The sequence below is a fragment of the Aptenodytes forsteri genome, unplaced genomic scaffold (genome assembly GCF_000699145.1).
Source record: "Aptenodytes forsteri isolate BGI_AS27 unplaced genomic scaffold, ASM69914v1 Scaffold109, whole genome shotgun sequence".
NCBI lineage: Eukaryota > Metazoa > Chordata > Aves > Sphenisciformes > Spheniscidae > Aptenodytes > Aptenodytes forsteri.
This window is the reverse complement of record NW_008794431.1, coordinates 3,737,675-3,751,032: the sequence shown is the minus strand read 5'-3', so window position 1 is coordinate 3,751,032 and position 13,358 is coordinate 3,737,675. Positions and strand designations below refer to the sequence as shown.

The following is a 13,358-nucleotide window of genomic DNA, read 5'->3' as shown; positions in this document are numbered from 1 at the left end:
CGAAAAAGCTGTATTTTTTCCTACTGAAACTATAACAATTTGTTCACAAGCTCACGTTCCTGAAATTAAGACTTAGCGATTTTAACTCGGGCACAGATCTATCCAAACCATTTTTCTGTGGAGGCATGTAGTCGTGGCTCTCCGATAAGTGCTGTAAGCTTGAGTTTTGAAGAATCAGGATTAATTTACATTGGCAGAGCAACTCTGTCTCATGGAGGTTGAGTCCAGTCCCAACTCAGGATGCAGGTAATTCAGCATCACTCTGCCCTTGTGCTGCAAGTCTGATTGTTTGTGAATAGAGCAACTGCAGGGAAGTGGCTGTCCATAGTCATTTTTATGAAGAGCATGTTTGGCTAGAGACTAATCTATAGAGATCTAATTAGTGGATCTTGCATTGGGACTAATAAAACCCAGAAGCTGATAGCACATTGAAAGCTAAAAGCAAGTATCTGCAACTGTGGATAATCTTTCTTTTTGTTGATGGTATAGGCTACTCAGCCTATAAACTATTTCAGTTTAAACAGGAGTTAAGTACCCTATAGAATGCAATACAGGCAAAAGGCCTTGGGAAGGAGGGCAAAAAGAAGGAAATATTTTTGTCCTTTCCAAATACGAGTTGGACGATCTCTATTTCCTGTTTCAGCAATATCAGGCTGTTTCTTTATCCTGAAAGCCACTTTTGTGAGGTTATAGACCTGACTAGGGCTCTGACTTTCTATGCGTATGGCATGTCTTTCTATATAATTAATCTTGCTGAATTAATAGAGTTGGTGGCGTAAAAATTTGCTGTGGTGTTAGTGTTCCATGGGTATTTATTTTTTAGGTGTGGCACCCAATCTTCCTACTATACCCTCTGCTTCAGACTTCAACACAGTTTTGTCTAGTGACCAGAACACCCTGGATGGCACACACTCACAGCACAGCACCAGTCAGGATGACATTGCAGGTGTAGAAGAGGGTAACCAGGGGTTTCCTGCTGTCCAGCTAGCAGATGCACAGGTAGGTGTGGTTTGCTGATGTATTTTGGAGTTCTGTAGGGAAAAACTAGTTATTACTTTAAAAAAAAAAAAAAATCTTACAGTGATGAAAACATTATCCTGGTTTTGTACGTTTCTTATGCATTCCTATGCAAAGATGAAAGGCTCAAGAAACCTCTGAGGTGTCCCATAACAAACTTCATGAATGGTGATTAATAGAGCATTGTTTTATAACTTCAGAGAACATATTGGAGCATTTATGAGATTAACCTAGTTCTCCAGAGTACTTTGTACTGAGGGGAACGTGCAGAAACCTTGCGTCCATAGCTAAGCGTTCAATGATAGCTTGCTATGTAGTCAGTCTTTTTACTCAAAAAGTCAATAAAGCTTCTCTTTTTTTATCCCACTTCTTTCTGTTTTACAGCGCTGTCAATAAAACTTAAAAATGTTCTATATTATGTAGCTGACATTGTAAATACTGTAGATCAACAAATGATGGAGCAAGATGATACGCATAATGTAGACAATAAGAATTAAATCAGTGGGTTTTGTTTTGTAGGTTGTTTTCAAACCTCTTCTAAGTTACACGGGCATTCAGTCTCAGGATGCAATGCCACTCTGCTACAGAATGTACTTCGGAGAGTACCTTTCATTCTCAGGAACTTTGGACTGCCTAAGAGCAGATATTGTTGATTCAGATACAGCAAAGGAAAGAAAAAGCAAGCGAGCTCGAAGGTATGTTGTGACATATTTGAAGATCTGTATCTTGGTTAAAGAATAGAAATTAGGTTCTTCATGTGAAGACATAGAATTCCAAAGCACTTCCGTAGAATAAGGAGCAGTCCTTTATTCTTTTAATCTTACCTGTTTTGGCTTCCTGTTAGAGTATTTTATTTTTTTTAATCTTCCTATAGAATGGTTTGGAAATTTTAAGTATTTGAATCTCAGCTACTTTTGAGAATTGGAGATTGGGGAAGGGAGAGCAGGTGAGAAAAATAGTGGCGGAAATTTGAGAGGCTCTTAAGTGCTGTTTTGTAATTAATCCTGTAAATGAGGTTGTAATTTTTGTTGCATTTACTTTTGGTGTAAATGCTGAATCTTCCCCCCGCCCCCCCACCGCTTTTGGGCAAAGCTTTAGGTTATGATGGAAAGACTGCATGCCAAACTAAGTTTACATAGAACTGAATGATTACTATGTCAGTAGCACGCAGTATGAAAGTATAAAAGTTTGGTTTTTATATTTAGAACTATGGTAAGAAGGTGATGTCCTAAGGGAACTGAAAGGTTGGATTCAGTAAATTAGATGTACCACTGTGTAAAAACAGTATTGGACTCCCATAAAAAGAAACAAAGTAGTAACTTGTACCTTTTCTTTCCTTAGGCAAGGAGCTGTCAATCTTCCTCCTCTTGAATTCAAACCAGCTTTGATGTTAGAAACTTTCAGTATTAGTGCTGTTGTGATGGAGAAATCCATGTGCACACCTCATAACTCCACCAATGCCCTTTCTTTTCATGACTTGAATAAACGCTATTATAATACTTTTCACTGTAATTTTACAATTTCTTGCCAGTCCATAAGCCAGCACGTAGATATGGCACTGGTTCGTCTCATTCATCAGTTCAGTACAATGATTGATGATATCAAAGCCACGCAGACGGACATCAAACTTAGCAGATACACAGCTGGATCAGCCTCTCCGACACCTACTTTTAAAACCCGCAAGCACAGAGACTTCCGCTCTTCTGATTTCAGCCGAAGCTCTCGAGGAAGTCTTAATGGAGGTAACCGGGTGAACAACACCAAGAACAAACGAACAAACAATGAGAACAATAAAAAAGAGTCTCGAAACAAGAATTCCTTGGGGAGGTCAGAAAGAAGAACTTCTAAAGTGTCCAGGAAAGGTTCAAAAGATGTCGTTGACCACATGACCATTCATATGGATGACTCTGACTCTATTACCGTGTCGGAACAGAGCGAACCTTCTGCTGAGTGCTGGCAAAATATGTATAAATTACTGAACTTCTATTCGCTCATTTCTGATCCAACCGGGATTTTAGAAAAGTCTTCTGAAACTTTCGGGCCAACAGGTAAACTCATTCATGAATCCAAATAATTGAGAATGTGTGCTTTTGCTCAAGTGTATTCTTCTAAATCTTGATCATAAGGCAGTTTTTGAAAGTTGCCCACCCCATCTAACTTGGATCAGAGGGGCAAGTGGTGAGGGTGGGGGGGGAGCTTGTAATTAGTTCACCAAGATGGTGTACAAAGGAAAAAAAAATCTTCTCCTGGCTTTATAGTATGCTTTGATTCTTTCAATCCTAGCCTTAGTCAAATATGTGTTAGTTGATTAGTTTTAAATTCAGTCCCTTGATATTCTTGTGCAGCTCTGTTAGTCTGGATTTGCACTGGCTGTGGGACTGTGTTAAGTTAACTTTTCTGTTTAATTGTATACAGAGTGGACTGAGTTTGTTCCTCTCTAGGTGCTATTTTGTTTACGAGTGGCTAATGGAAATGCTGTATATTATTCTGTGAAAATATGTACATAAGCGATGCTGAGGGAGATAATTTCTGTCCTGGGAATGACTCAGTTAAAAAATCATCTGTGAACCTAGCTTTGAGAGAAGAAAAGGTGAAATACTGATTTTGGTAAAGTCTGGCAGAGATTACAGGTGTTTGGGCCATAATTTCGCCCAAAACTTTGAGATCTGGGTTAGCATCACTCTTTTTGTTGGTGAACTTAGGTTGCTGTAAATATGCAGGGGATGATAAGTTACTAGTTAGGCATATTTTCTTTGGACTTTTTTTAACTAAAGAATGAAAAACTGAGGAAGTGTCAAATGAGAGCTTCTGTTAAACAGAGGGCAGTATCTTTCATGCACAGAATATATCCACAGCTATGACATCTGCACAAAATGTAAATTTTCTTACATTGTTTTTATGCTCTGAGTGTTGAAAAGGAAAACTTGCTCATCCAAAACTAAATTATAAGAACCTTTGGCTGTGAAATGATCAAAAAAGAAACAGGACAATTGGAAACTGTCAGAGCATTTTTATTGCATAACAATAAAATTGCATAAATATTCATATTTATATAACATACATAAGAACATATCTATGAATAATAATGAAATTGGATCACTCATTATTGTCCCTATTGTGTCTTGGATTTGGTTCAGTTGCAGTGTTAGAGTGGAATCAGTGAGGCCCAGATAATTTGCCTAAAGAGTTCACTTGATGCGCAAGGTGTATTTGTACTTGAAACCAAGGATCATTTAAATTGGGTATGCCAAGGATTTCTTGTACAGTATCCTTAAATAACTCCTTTGTATGTTTGTAGGTGTTCGAAGCCCAACCGAACCTGCTTGTAGAGTGGTGTTTGAGAATGAACAGGATAATGGCAGAGACACGCAGAGGAAGCGCAGCCTGGTGACTTCAGAGCCACAGCATGTGACTCTCATAGTTTTTGGAATAGGCATGGTGAACCGAACCCACCTGGAGGCAGACATTGGCGGTCTAACGATGGAATCTGAACTGAAGAGAATCCATGGCAGTTTCACCCTGAAAGAAAAAATGAAAGGTGGGATAAGCTAAAAGGTACTCTGTAATTAAATTCAGTGGCAGCTTTACATGTTTATGTGTGCGTGTATACCTATACCAATGTGTATGTATGTGCATGTGTAATATGTTTTTTTGTAAATAGGTGTACATTATGTCTGTGCGTGGATAGTAGAATAACGTTCCATAAGTTCTTTTAAAAACTATTGCTAGGATGCTGAAGGATTTTAAAAGGATGCAAGACTTTCAGAAAATGCCGTGAAGAAAATTGTTTTAGAAGATAGTCACTCCTTTCATTTTCAAAAGCTTTCTTCTTGTCACAATTTAAATTTGATATTACTTAACGTGACTACTAAAACTGTAATTTTTCAGTTATTTTCTTGCTACTATATTTTTGAAAGTGGTAGGCATACCTGGAAGTATTTCACTGAATGAAATGCTGTTAAGTATCTTTTTTTCTTAAAGATGTACTACATCAAAAGATGACTGAGACATGTGCCACTGCTCACATAGGAGGTGTCAATATCGTCCTGCTGGAGGGAATTACCCCAAATATCCAGTAAGTATGAAGCCTGACAATTTAAAGTTGTTCAAGTGCATAGAATTGGTATCAGTTGTGTGACAGTAAAGGTATGTAGCAAGCATTGATGGTATGTTTTTAGGTAAAATCTGTGAAGTCATAGAGTTTGGTGGCAACCATGCAGCTGTTGCAGAATTGGGCCTGAATTTGACTCTTAAAGCTAATTATTGCGTGTGCCAATTGACAGGAGGCTTTTCTATGAAAGGCATATCTCAGTAAGCTGAGAAGGAATACAGTGAACATATTAGTAGGTTTCAGTCTAGGGCACCCAATTGCATGAGTCTTGGATGTAGTTACATAAACATGAATACTCCTGTTCCTTTCTATTTCTAGTAAAAGATAGTAGTAGGTTCAGAACTGATTGTAGGATCACGGTGTAAATGGGTAAGTGACCTGACTGAAAAATCATAGGTGACAGGTCCTCTTGTAAAAAGAAAGAAATTAAATTTCATGTCATCAGAGCTTTCTGCACTAATTTTATTCCACGTGGTGTACACACAGAAACTTTATTACATCATGTGTATTGTTTCTCTTATGCTTCTAATTGCTTTTTGAAGCTTATAGGTTCCACTAAATCATACAAGATTTTTAGGGAGTAGTTAACCTACTGATGCTGATTATTCCCACTTAAGATCTGTATTGTTTCTTTAATAGATATCTTTTTGAACTCCCCTGTTGCATGATTCTTTGTGTAATTTTTACAGTTCTAATATCCATTCTCCACCCTTTATATAATTGATACAACTTGTCGGGGGTGGGGGGAGAGAATCACTTTTTGTGCATGAACATTTCGAATGACTTGCTCAGCATCCACATTGTTATCTTTTTTGCCAGGTTCACAAACTCAAAGGCATGCATCATTTTTCTTTGTTTCTAGCTGAATTCTTTCTGTTTGAATTGCAAAACAACAGTTGAACTACAACTCTTTGTAACGTAGATCACCCTCACGCAGTTTGAGTGTTAGCTGGGTAACCCTCAGTATGTGATCTGGTTTTAGAATATTAATGTTCTAAAATGATGTGACTTGAGTCTCTCTCTTCTTTCAATTCCTGTTTAGTTTGGAAGATGCTATATAGATCTTAAAACATATAGATTTTTATTAATGTCCCCAGCTAAATTGCTCCCGATAAGCATGTTTCAGAAGGATAAATAAAAGTTCTAATCTGACAGCCATGCAGGGTTTCTGAAGGTGACTGAGGTTCTTCATGTCTGTTTTACTTCACAATCTTGCTGAGCTTCCGTATAGGGAGGATACAAAAGGAAAGGGGGGAAATAATGATAAATCTTTAACAGCAGCAGCAAACAACACACCCTAACAAAACCAAAACCTTCAACTTGGTAAATTTGAAAGTAAGTGTCATATTGTGGGTTACAAGTAATTAACTGACTAATTTTGCATGAATGTTTATTCTTTATTTGCTTTGTTTTTGTTTTTTTTGCTTTCTCTTCAATCTTCATCTGTAGACTGGAGGATTTTCCTACATCTCCTACAAGCACAGCCAAACAAGAGTTTCTGTATGTCATATTATTATGTTTAATAGTCTTGCAATTAACTCTGTGTTGTGTAGCTAATGGCTGCATTCCTACTGTGTGATTGTGTAGGCAGATGTTGCTTGAAAACATTTTAGTTTAACATATAATATTACCTAGATAAGCTTTTAATGTAGCCTGCTAAATACCTGTCAAAAAAAGCCCTTGTAAATGTTAACAATCTAGTTTTATGGGCAGATTTTACACTATGCGGTCACTACTGTAATGCTAGAATGGTTTCACTGGCTGTTAAGTTCTTTAGATCTACTTCTATGCTTATTTTAATGAGGTGAAATAATGCCGATAAATGTAAAGGAACAGACCGGTTAGATTTGCTTTGAAAGTTGGTAAGGAACTGCTGTGCTTGGAGTGATAGTACCTGTTGTGATTTCAGCATGAACAGGACCACTCCTTTTGTTTTTATTTACCTCCGTGCTGGGTTTAATTACTAGGCATGCTGACCAGGTTATGCTAACACAAAATGTTTTCCTTAAAACTATGCCTGTGCATCAACTGCTAATGAAGGTGACCCTCTTCATGTCCCCCAGATCCATATGTGCGAATGTAGGTCTTTTCTCTCACAAAAGGTGCAATGTTTTCCTTCTAGTTGCTTTCTTACTTCCTGATACTAAAGTCCAGAAGGTCTCGCTGGAGTAGCGGTCAAGGTGGGAAATGGTATGCTGGCAATCTAGAAGCCCTGTTACACAATGACCCTGCAGTACTCTGAGAGGAAAAGTTACGTAGCCAAAAATTGTGAGACCTTACCCAAAAATTTGGAGACCCCCCTTTTTTTTTTTTTTTTTTTTTTTTCATTCCCCCCCCCGTATTCTGAGCATGGGTTTCTTTTGCTGCTTTAGACCACCAGTGTGTACCTTTTAGGACTTAGTACAACTGCTGTTTGTCACAGCATTTGTGTATATTCAGTGTTGTGATAATACAGGATTAACTTTAAAATGTCCTTATAGATGGTACCTCTGGAAGGAGAGGTGATGGACTGTAAAACTACAAGTGTTGTAAAGAAAATAGCTAAGCAGTTGTTCAGTATTTTGTTCCTTTCTGTCTGGTAGCAACATTAAACCAGCAAAAGAAAGTACTTTTTTTGCATAGTGCATCACTGAACAGTTGAATTTACTGCCATATGATGCAGTCAACAGAAGTATAAATGGTTAAAAGGATTGGACAAATGCATGTAGGATAGGTCTGGTGGTGAGTCATGAACACAATACAGCTTCTGGCTCAAAAAGTAACCACCTGATGGCTGGAATTAAGGGAAGGATCACTTTATTTACACCCCAAGTATCTGCTACTGCCTGAATTTTCATCTGACTCAGTGTGGTAGTTCCTGTGTTTGTTACGGCCTCCTGCTGATGTGTTTTCCCCCCTCTTTCTAACATTTCCAAAAATCTGTTAGGTTGAGCGGTGGCCTGGTAGCCAGTTCTGTAGTGGGACAAAGACCTTGTTCACAAGTTTTTCAGGAGAGTGATTAATTATGGAATTGTTGCGACAACATAGAAATACTTCTGAATGCATTGCTGGTATATAACGTAAATATCGATTAATGATTTTAATAATATTCAACCACATCTGTTATAGGCATATCACCATAGGTAAGCAAACTGCAGAGATATAATGTGCAGTGCTCTTTTCCAAATAAATGTATAGCCACACAGTTGTTCTGCATTTCATTCCATTGTGGAAGCAGGCTTTTTGTAGGCCAGACAAGTGACAGTGAAATTCATTTGTTGCATGAAATATGGAAATACCTGAGCAGAGAAGTACAGTTAATCTTGCTGAAATCTGATTCTCCTGCAACAGCTATATTGGTGTAATTTTTTTTAATTAAGGAAGTGCTTAAAATGGTATGAATTCACATGTTCAGAATTGATTGTAAATTCAGTACAGACTTTAACTCCAACTACATTTACTTTTAACTTCTACACAAAGATAGGTTAAGACTAGGCTGTCTGGTACAGGTCAGGAAGAGATCTTGCAACTTAAGTTGAAAGTTGTTCTTGTGATGCTTGAATAGCTAACATAGTAGTATTTTGTGTTATAGATGGGGGGAAAAAATGTACTCTTGATTGGCTTCACAATAGTTCAGTCAGAATGGTAGCAGGAAGAGAGTAGAAAATAAGCAAACATCAACAGAGAAATAATTGTGTTTTTTTTTCTTTTAAAGAGGTGGATTAAAATAAGTCTGCCCTTTTCTTAAGTAATGTTTATTTGTATAATGCTTTTCTGAAAATACTTGTGAATTAAGATTTGTTTCCGCTTTCATATTTGTGTAAATTCTTCAAATATTTTGAAGTTGTTTCTACTTGACAACCTACCCTAAAATATTAATCCATAACTGCTTTAGGTCACTTGTAGCTCTTGCGTATCTGTGAAAATCTGAAAATGTTTCTAGAACTTCAGTAAATTAATCTGCTGTTGAGAGGCCTGTGGTTGCATTACAGTGCTGTGTATTTCTTCATTATAAGCAGAAGGATGATGTCTTTTTTCTTTTTTTTTTTATTTTTTTATTTTTTTATTTCCACACCTGGGATGCTTTGGGCTAGCTGGTATTTTAACATCAGAATAGGGAGCCCTGTGTTACGGCTTCACAGAAGAAACCTTACTTAGGGAGTAGAATTCATAGAATATTGTAGCTTTCACCATGAAACCAAACTGTCTACAGAACTATTTAAATCATGATACAAAAAGCATTTTAGTTATGCTGCTTGAAATTTAGTATTTGAGAAACTTTCGTTGAATGTTGCAACTTTATGGAGTCTGTTTTTTCAGACATTTTAGCTAATGTACTGCATCTTCACAACTATATGTCTTTCTCTTTGAGGCTGTAATATTCTGTGCTGGCTGTATAATATACTTCCATTGGGTAACCCTCCAGTAATTGACCTTAGATGAGAAACATTATGGTGTTACCCCATGTATCTTTTTTAATAGGAGCTTAGTGAATTCTGATATGCCAAAATTTCATTCTGACATCAAAAACTGTCAGCTTTGTGCAGTTGTATTTTTATCTTGGGTAATCATTGTGAACCATATCCTCCTTACTATTAAAATAAAGTTTAGACTTCATATTTTGGAATAGTATGTGTCAATTAAATGCCAGTTATTAGTTCACAAACCCATTTATCACTTGCTGTGTATTTATTGCTAAGTGAGTATTTCCTCCGTTGACCTTTTTGGATGCTAAAATCAGATTTTACTAAGTCGTCTTATGAAAAGGATGAGTCAAGATTATTCCTGAAAAGGAGTGGAAATGGAAGGCTCTTATTTGTTTCCATGTGAAAATTTGTCTCTGTGTGTGCAGCCTAGTGTGTATAAACGGAAATGATGTTACATTATGCAAGAATAAGAGTTTAACAGGTATTTTTGCAATGCATGACTTGTAGTTCTCTGAAACGTAGTGTAGTTGTTTGTGGCATGTAGTGCATCTGTGTGTGTAAAGTGAAAGAAAAAGGAATGTGTGTGTAGTTGATAAACAAAATCACTTATATGAATACGTTAAAATTCAGCTAACACTTAAAACCCCATTTTAACATAAAACTGACTGTTCTGAAAGATGTGGAAATAAATCCTATTTCCTTTCCTGTTAGAACTGTTGTGAAATGCAGTATTGCCAAATCCCAGGCCCTGTATAGTGCCCAGAGAGGGTTGAAAACAAACAACGCCGCTGTGGTCAAAGTTGGAGCCATCAGCATCAACATTCCTCAGCACCCTGCCACGCTGCACAGCATGATGGTGCGCAGTTCTCACCAGCTCTCCAAGCAGATTTCGGATCTCATCAGGCAACCATCAACTGCGTAAGTGCTGCTTGCGCGGTGCTTCTGAATGCCGCTGGTCGCCATCCAGTTATGGGCTTGTGCTACTTTGAACGTATGTGGGAGAGTCAGGCTAGTCATATGTCATGTTAGAGTAACAAAAAGTATTTTCTGATCTTTGTCTTGGTAAATAGGCCCCAGCCTACCAAAGAAGATGTTGCGACTCCTTTGCCCTCTGAAAAGACACCAACAAGTATTAATCAAACACCTGTTGAAACAAATGAATTTCCACAGCTGCCAGAAGGCTTAGAAAAGAAGCCCATAGTTCTTAAATTCAGTGCAATGATAGATGGTATAGCTATTGGAGCAGCGCTCCTGCCCTCTCTAAAGGCGGAATATAAGATGGGAAGAATGAGGAGTCACGGAATGACAGGTAACAGTTCTCTGAAACTTTAAAAACATTATGGCTTTTAGTTTGGCCTTGCTAGAAGCATCCAAGAGGACTCGATATTTCTGTTGAATTATAGCTAGAGCTTTGAATCTGTTGCTATCGGCTTATTTTTCTGAATGTGGACTTCAATCAGATGGGGCCATATAGAGAATTTACACCGTTGTTGTTATACACAATTGCCAGAGGCAAAATACAAGAGCAGATGAAGACATGTATATATTCATATATAGCTTCCTCCGAGGAAGCTTCCCTCTGACTGCCAAAATCAGTTTATGATCCTTGATTAATTAATTTCTGATTCGTGAGGCTGCTTGAGAATACTCTTATAGGGCCTCAGTACAGATGAGGTGGTTTGTATGACTCCCTTCTCCATCTAATTACAGTGAAGCCTTCATTTTCTTTAAAAATGAAGAAAACCCAGAATCACGTGGGTGGATATTTATAGCTCTAGAGGCACTTCAATAATATTTTAAAGATTTTTTTTTTTTAAATTCCAAAAGTGTTCTTAAATTTAAGGATAAATAAAAGATTCTTTTGCCAGTTCATACCTTTTCTTTCCCCATCTTCCTTTTACAGGTGCCCAAACTAGATTTAATTTTGAGCTTCCAAGTCACAGGTTGCGCTTTACTTCAAAAGTCTCTGCAACTGATATGTCAACCATTCCTCCTTCGGCAAGTCTCAACCTTCCTCCTGTCACTATGTCAGGCAAATATATCATGGAAGAACATGATACTTACTCAGACCAAATTTGGAGCATAGATGAACTACCTGCTAAGCAAGGCTATTATCTACAGGGGAACTACTTACGCTGTGTGGCTGAAGTAGGTGTTGAAGACGGTAGTCATCTTTGATAACTTGTTGAGTTATTTCCATTCTGTTACATTTCTGTATGTGCATCTTCATATTATTTTAATAATTTGCCTACTCCAGAACTCTGAGGTTTACAGGTTGATCCAAATATAGCATTTGTAATTGCGTGACACTGAAATAGAACTTTCTCAGTCTTTAGTTTGATGAGCAGCCAACATATTCAGCAGTCAAGACCACTATATTGGAGGATTTTTAACATGTTATTTTGTGCAAATAAATAAGGAAGATATGTTTAGAAACTCTTTTTTGGAATGACAATACTTCTCATCAGTGAAGTAGACAAAAGTAGATTATATTATGCTGATGATTCAAATAAAGTGTAATTTTAAAACTGAACGCTTATGCTAACACATCAGATAATGCCATATATTTTGCAAAAAGAAATACTGAAAAATTTAAAAACAGTTTTATTGTTTTAAAACCATTTTATTTTTTCATTATTAGACGGCTCCATAGATAGGAGAAGCTATATATAACCTTAGTAAATGATACAAAATTTTCTGTTCGACACTGTGTTCTACTCACAAGTTCTATTTGTGTACCAATTTCCACAGTTACTTTTCACAGAGAGAAAAGCGATGCTGCTTAGAAGAAACCTATCTGGTGGGGAAAAGCAGGACTTTTCTACTAACTATTTCTTTAGTCAGAAAAGTAGTCTAGTATGTTTGTAATTGAGACTTCTGATGTTTGCATCTTTATGGGAGAAGTTTAATTAGGTGCTGCTCTTTGTTCAACCCATTTGAGTTATTTCCTGGCTGAAGAAAGACCTTAGGGGCTTGGAATTTGTTCAGCATATAAAACAGAAGGGAGGGGTTGCTTAGCAAAGGCAAAAGCCAAGTCCGAGTAGTTTTAGAAAATATCTGTATTTTAATTTTATTTAAAAAATCTTAATGGCAAAGTTAAACAATCTTAGGCAGACTCTGGTTCCTTAGGAATATTCTTTAAGATTAGATTGGACACATAATAAGTTTACCACTGAAGATATCAGTAAACTTGTTCATCTACAGTAACTAGACTAATGCACTTTTAGAGGTTGACAGCTCAATTCTATTTTGTTCTGATAATGATTTACTATCTGGAATTAAGTAGCATTTCGCATACTTCCATGAACCTTAATCAAGTCCTGCATTTTATTGTCTAAGATAAACTTAAGCAGAAGAATAAACATTTTCATATAATAGTACATGTCCTTCAGTTTTCTGATAGGCGTTCACAGCAGAAAAATTGCATTTTACGTATTTAATGTTCATTTTTATGCCAATAACAATATAATTGCACTTGGAAAGATCTGCCTGAAAACTAAGAATGCATTGTTTTGAAAACATAGGTATGGTAACTGTTTTAAAGGTTTGTTCTAAAATTTTATATTTCTGCAGGTTGGTTCCTTCGAACATAATCTCACAACCGATCTTCTAAATCATTTAGTATTTGTGCAAAAAGTGTTCATGAAGGAAGTAAATGAAGTCATACAGAAGGTTTCAGGTAAGCAGAACACTTAAAACCAACTTTAAGTAAGATCTTTAAACCTTGTTTGAGGGCAACATTGTATAGTTCTCGGGATTGGCTATTCATTTCGCATCTAGCACTCCAAGCAGTAGCAAGAAGCAAGCAGCAGAGCTGGAGTTTG

At 36.9% G+C, this 13,358-nt stretch overlaps 1 protein-coding gene across 1 annotated transcript in view; it reads left to right on the top strand.

Moving 5' to 3' along the window:
- KIAA1109 (KIAA1109 ortholog) overlaps positions 1-13,358 on the top strand; it is a 125,034-nt gene that overhangs the window by 68,363 nt on the left and 43,313 nt on the right. Inside the window, exons 43-52 of the mRNA XM_009289501.1 lie at positions 824-999; positions 1,537-1,712; positions 2,359-3,065; positions 4,316-4,555; positions 4,999-5,092; positions 6,578-6,628; positions 10,246-10,452; positions 10,605-10,843; positions 11,438-11,682; positions 13,108-13,213. Of these exons, the coding sequence (XP_009287776.1) occupies positions 824-999; positions 1,537-1,712; positions 2,359-3,065; positions 4,316-4,555; positions 4,999-5,092; positions 6,578-6,628; positions 10,246-10,452; positions 10,605-10,843; positions 11,438-11,682; positions 13,108-13,213 (2,241 nt within the window). The remainder of the gene's footprint in view (positions 1-823; positions 1,000-1,536; positions 1,713-2,358; positions 3,066-4,315; positions 4,556-4,998; positions 5,093-6,577; positions 6,629-10,245; positions 10,453-10,604; positions 10,844-11,437; positions 11,683-13,107; positions 13,214-13,358) is intronic.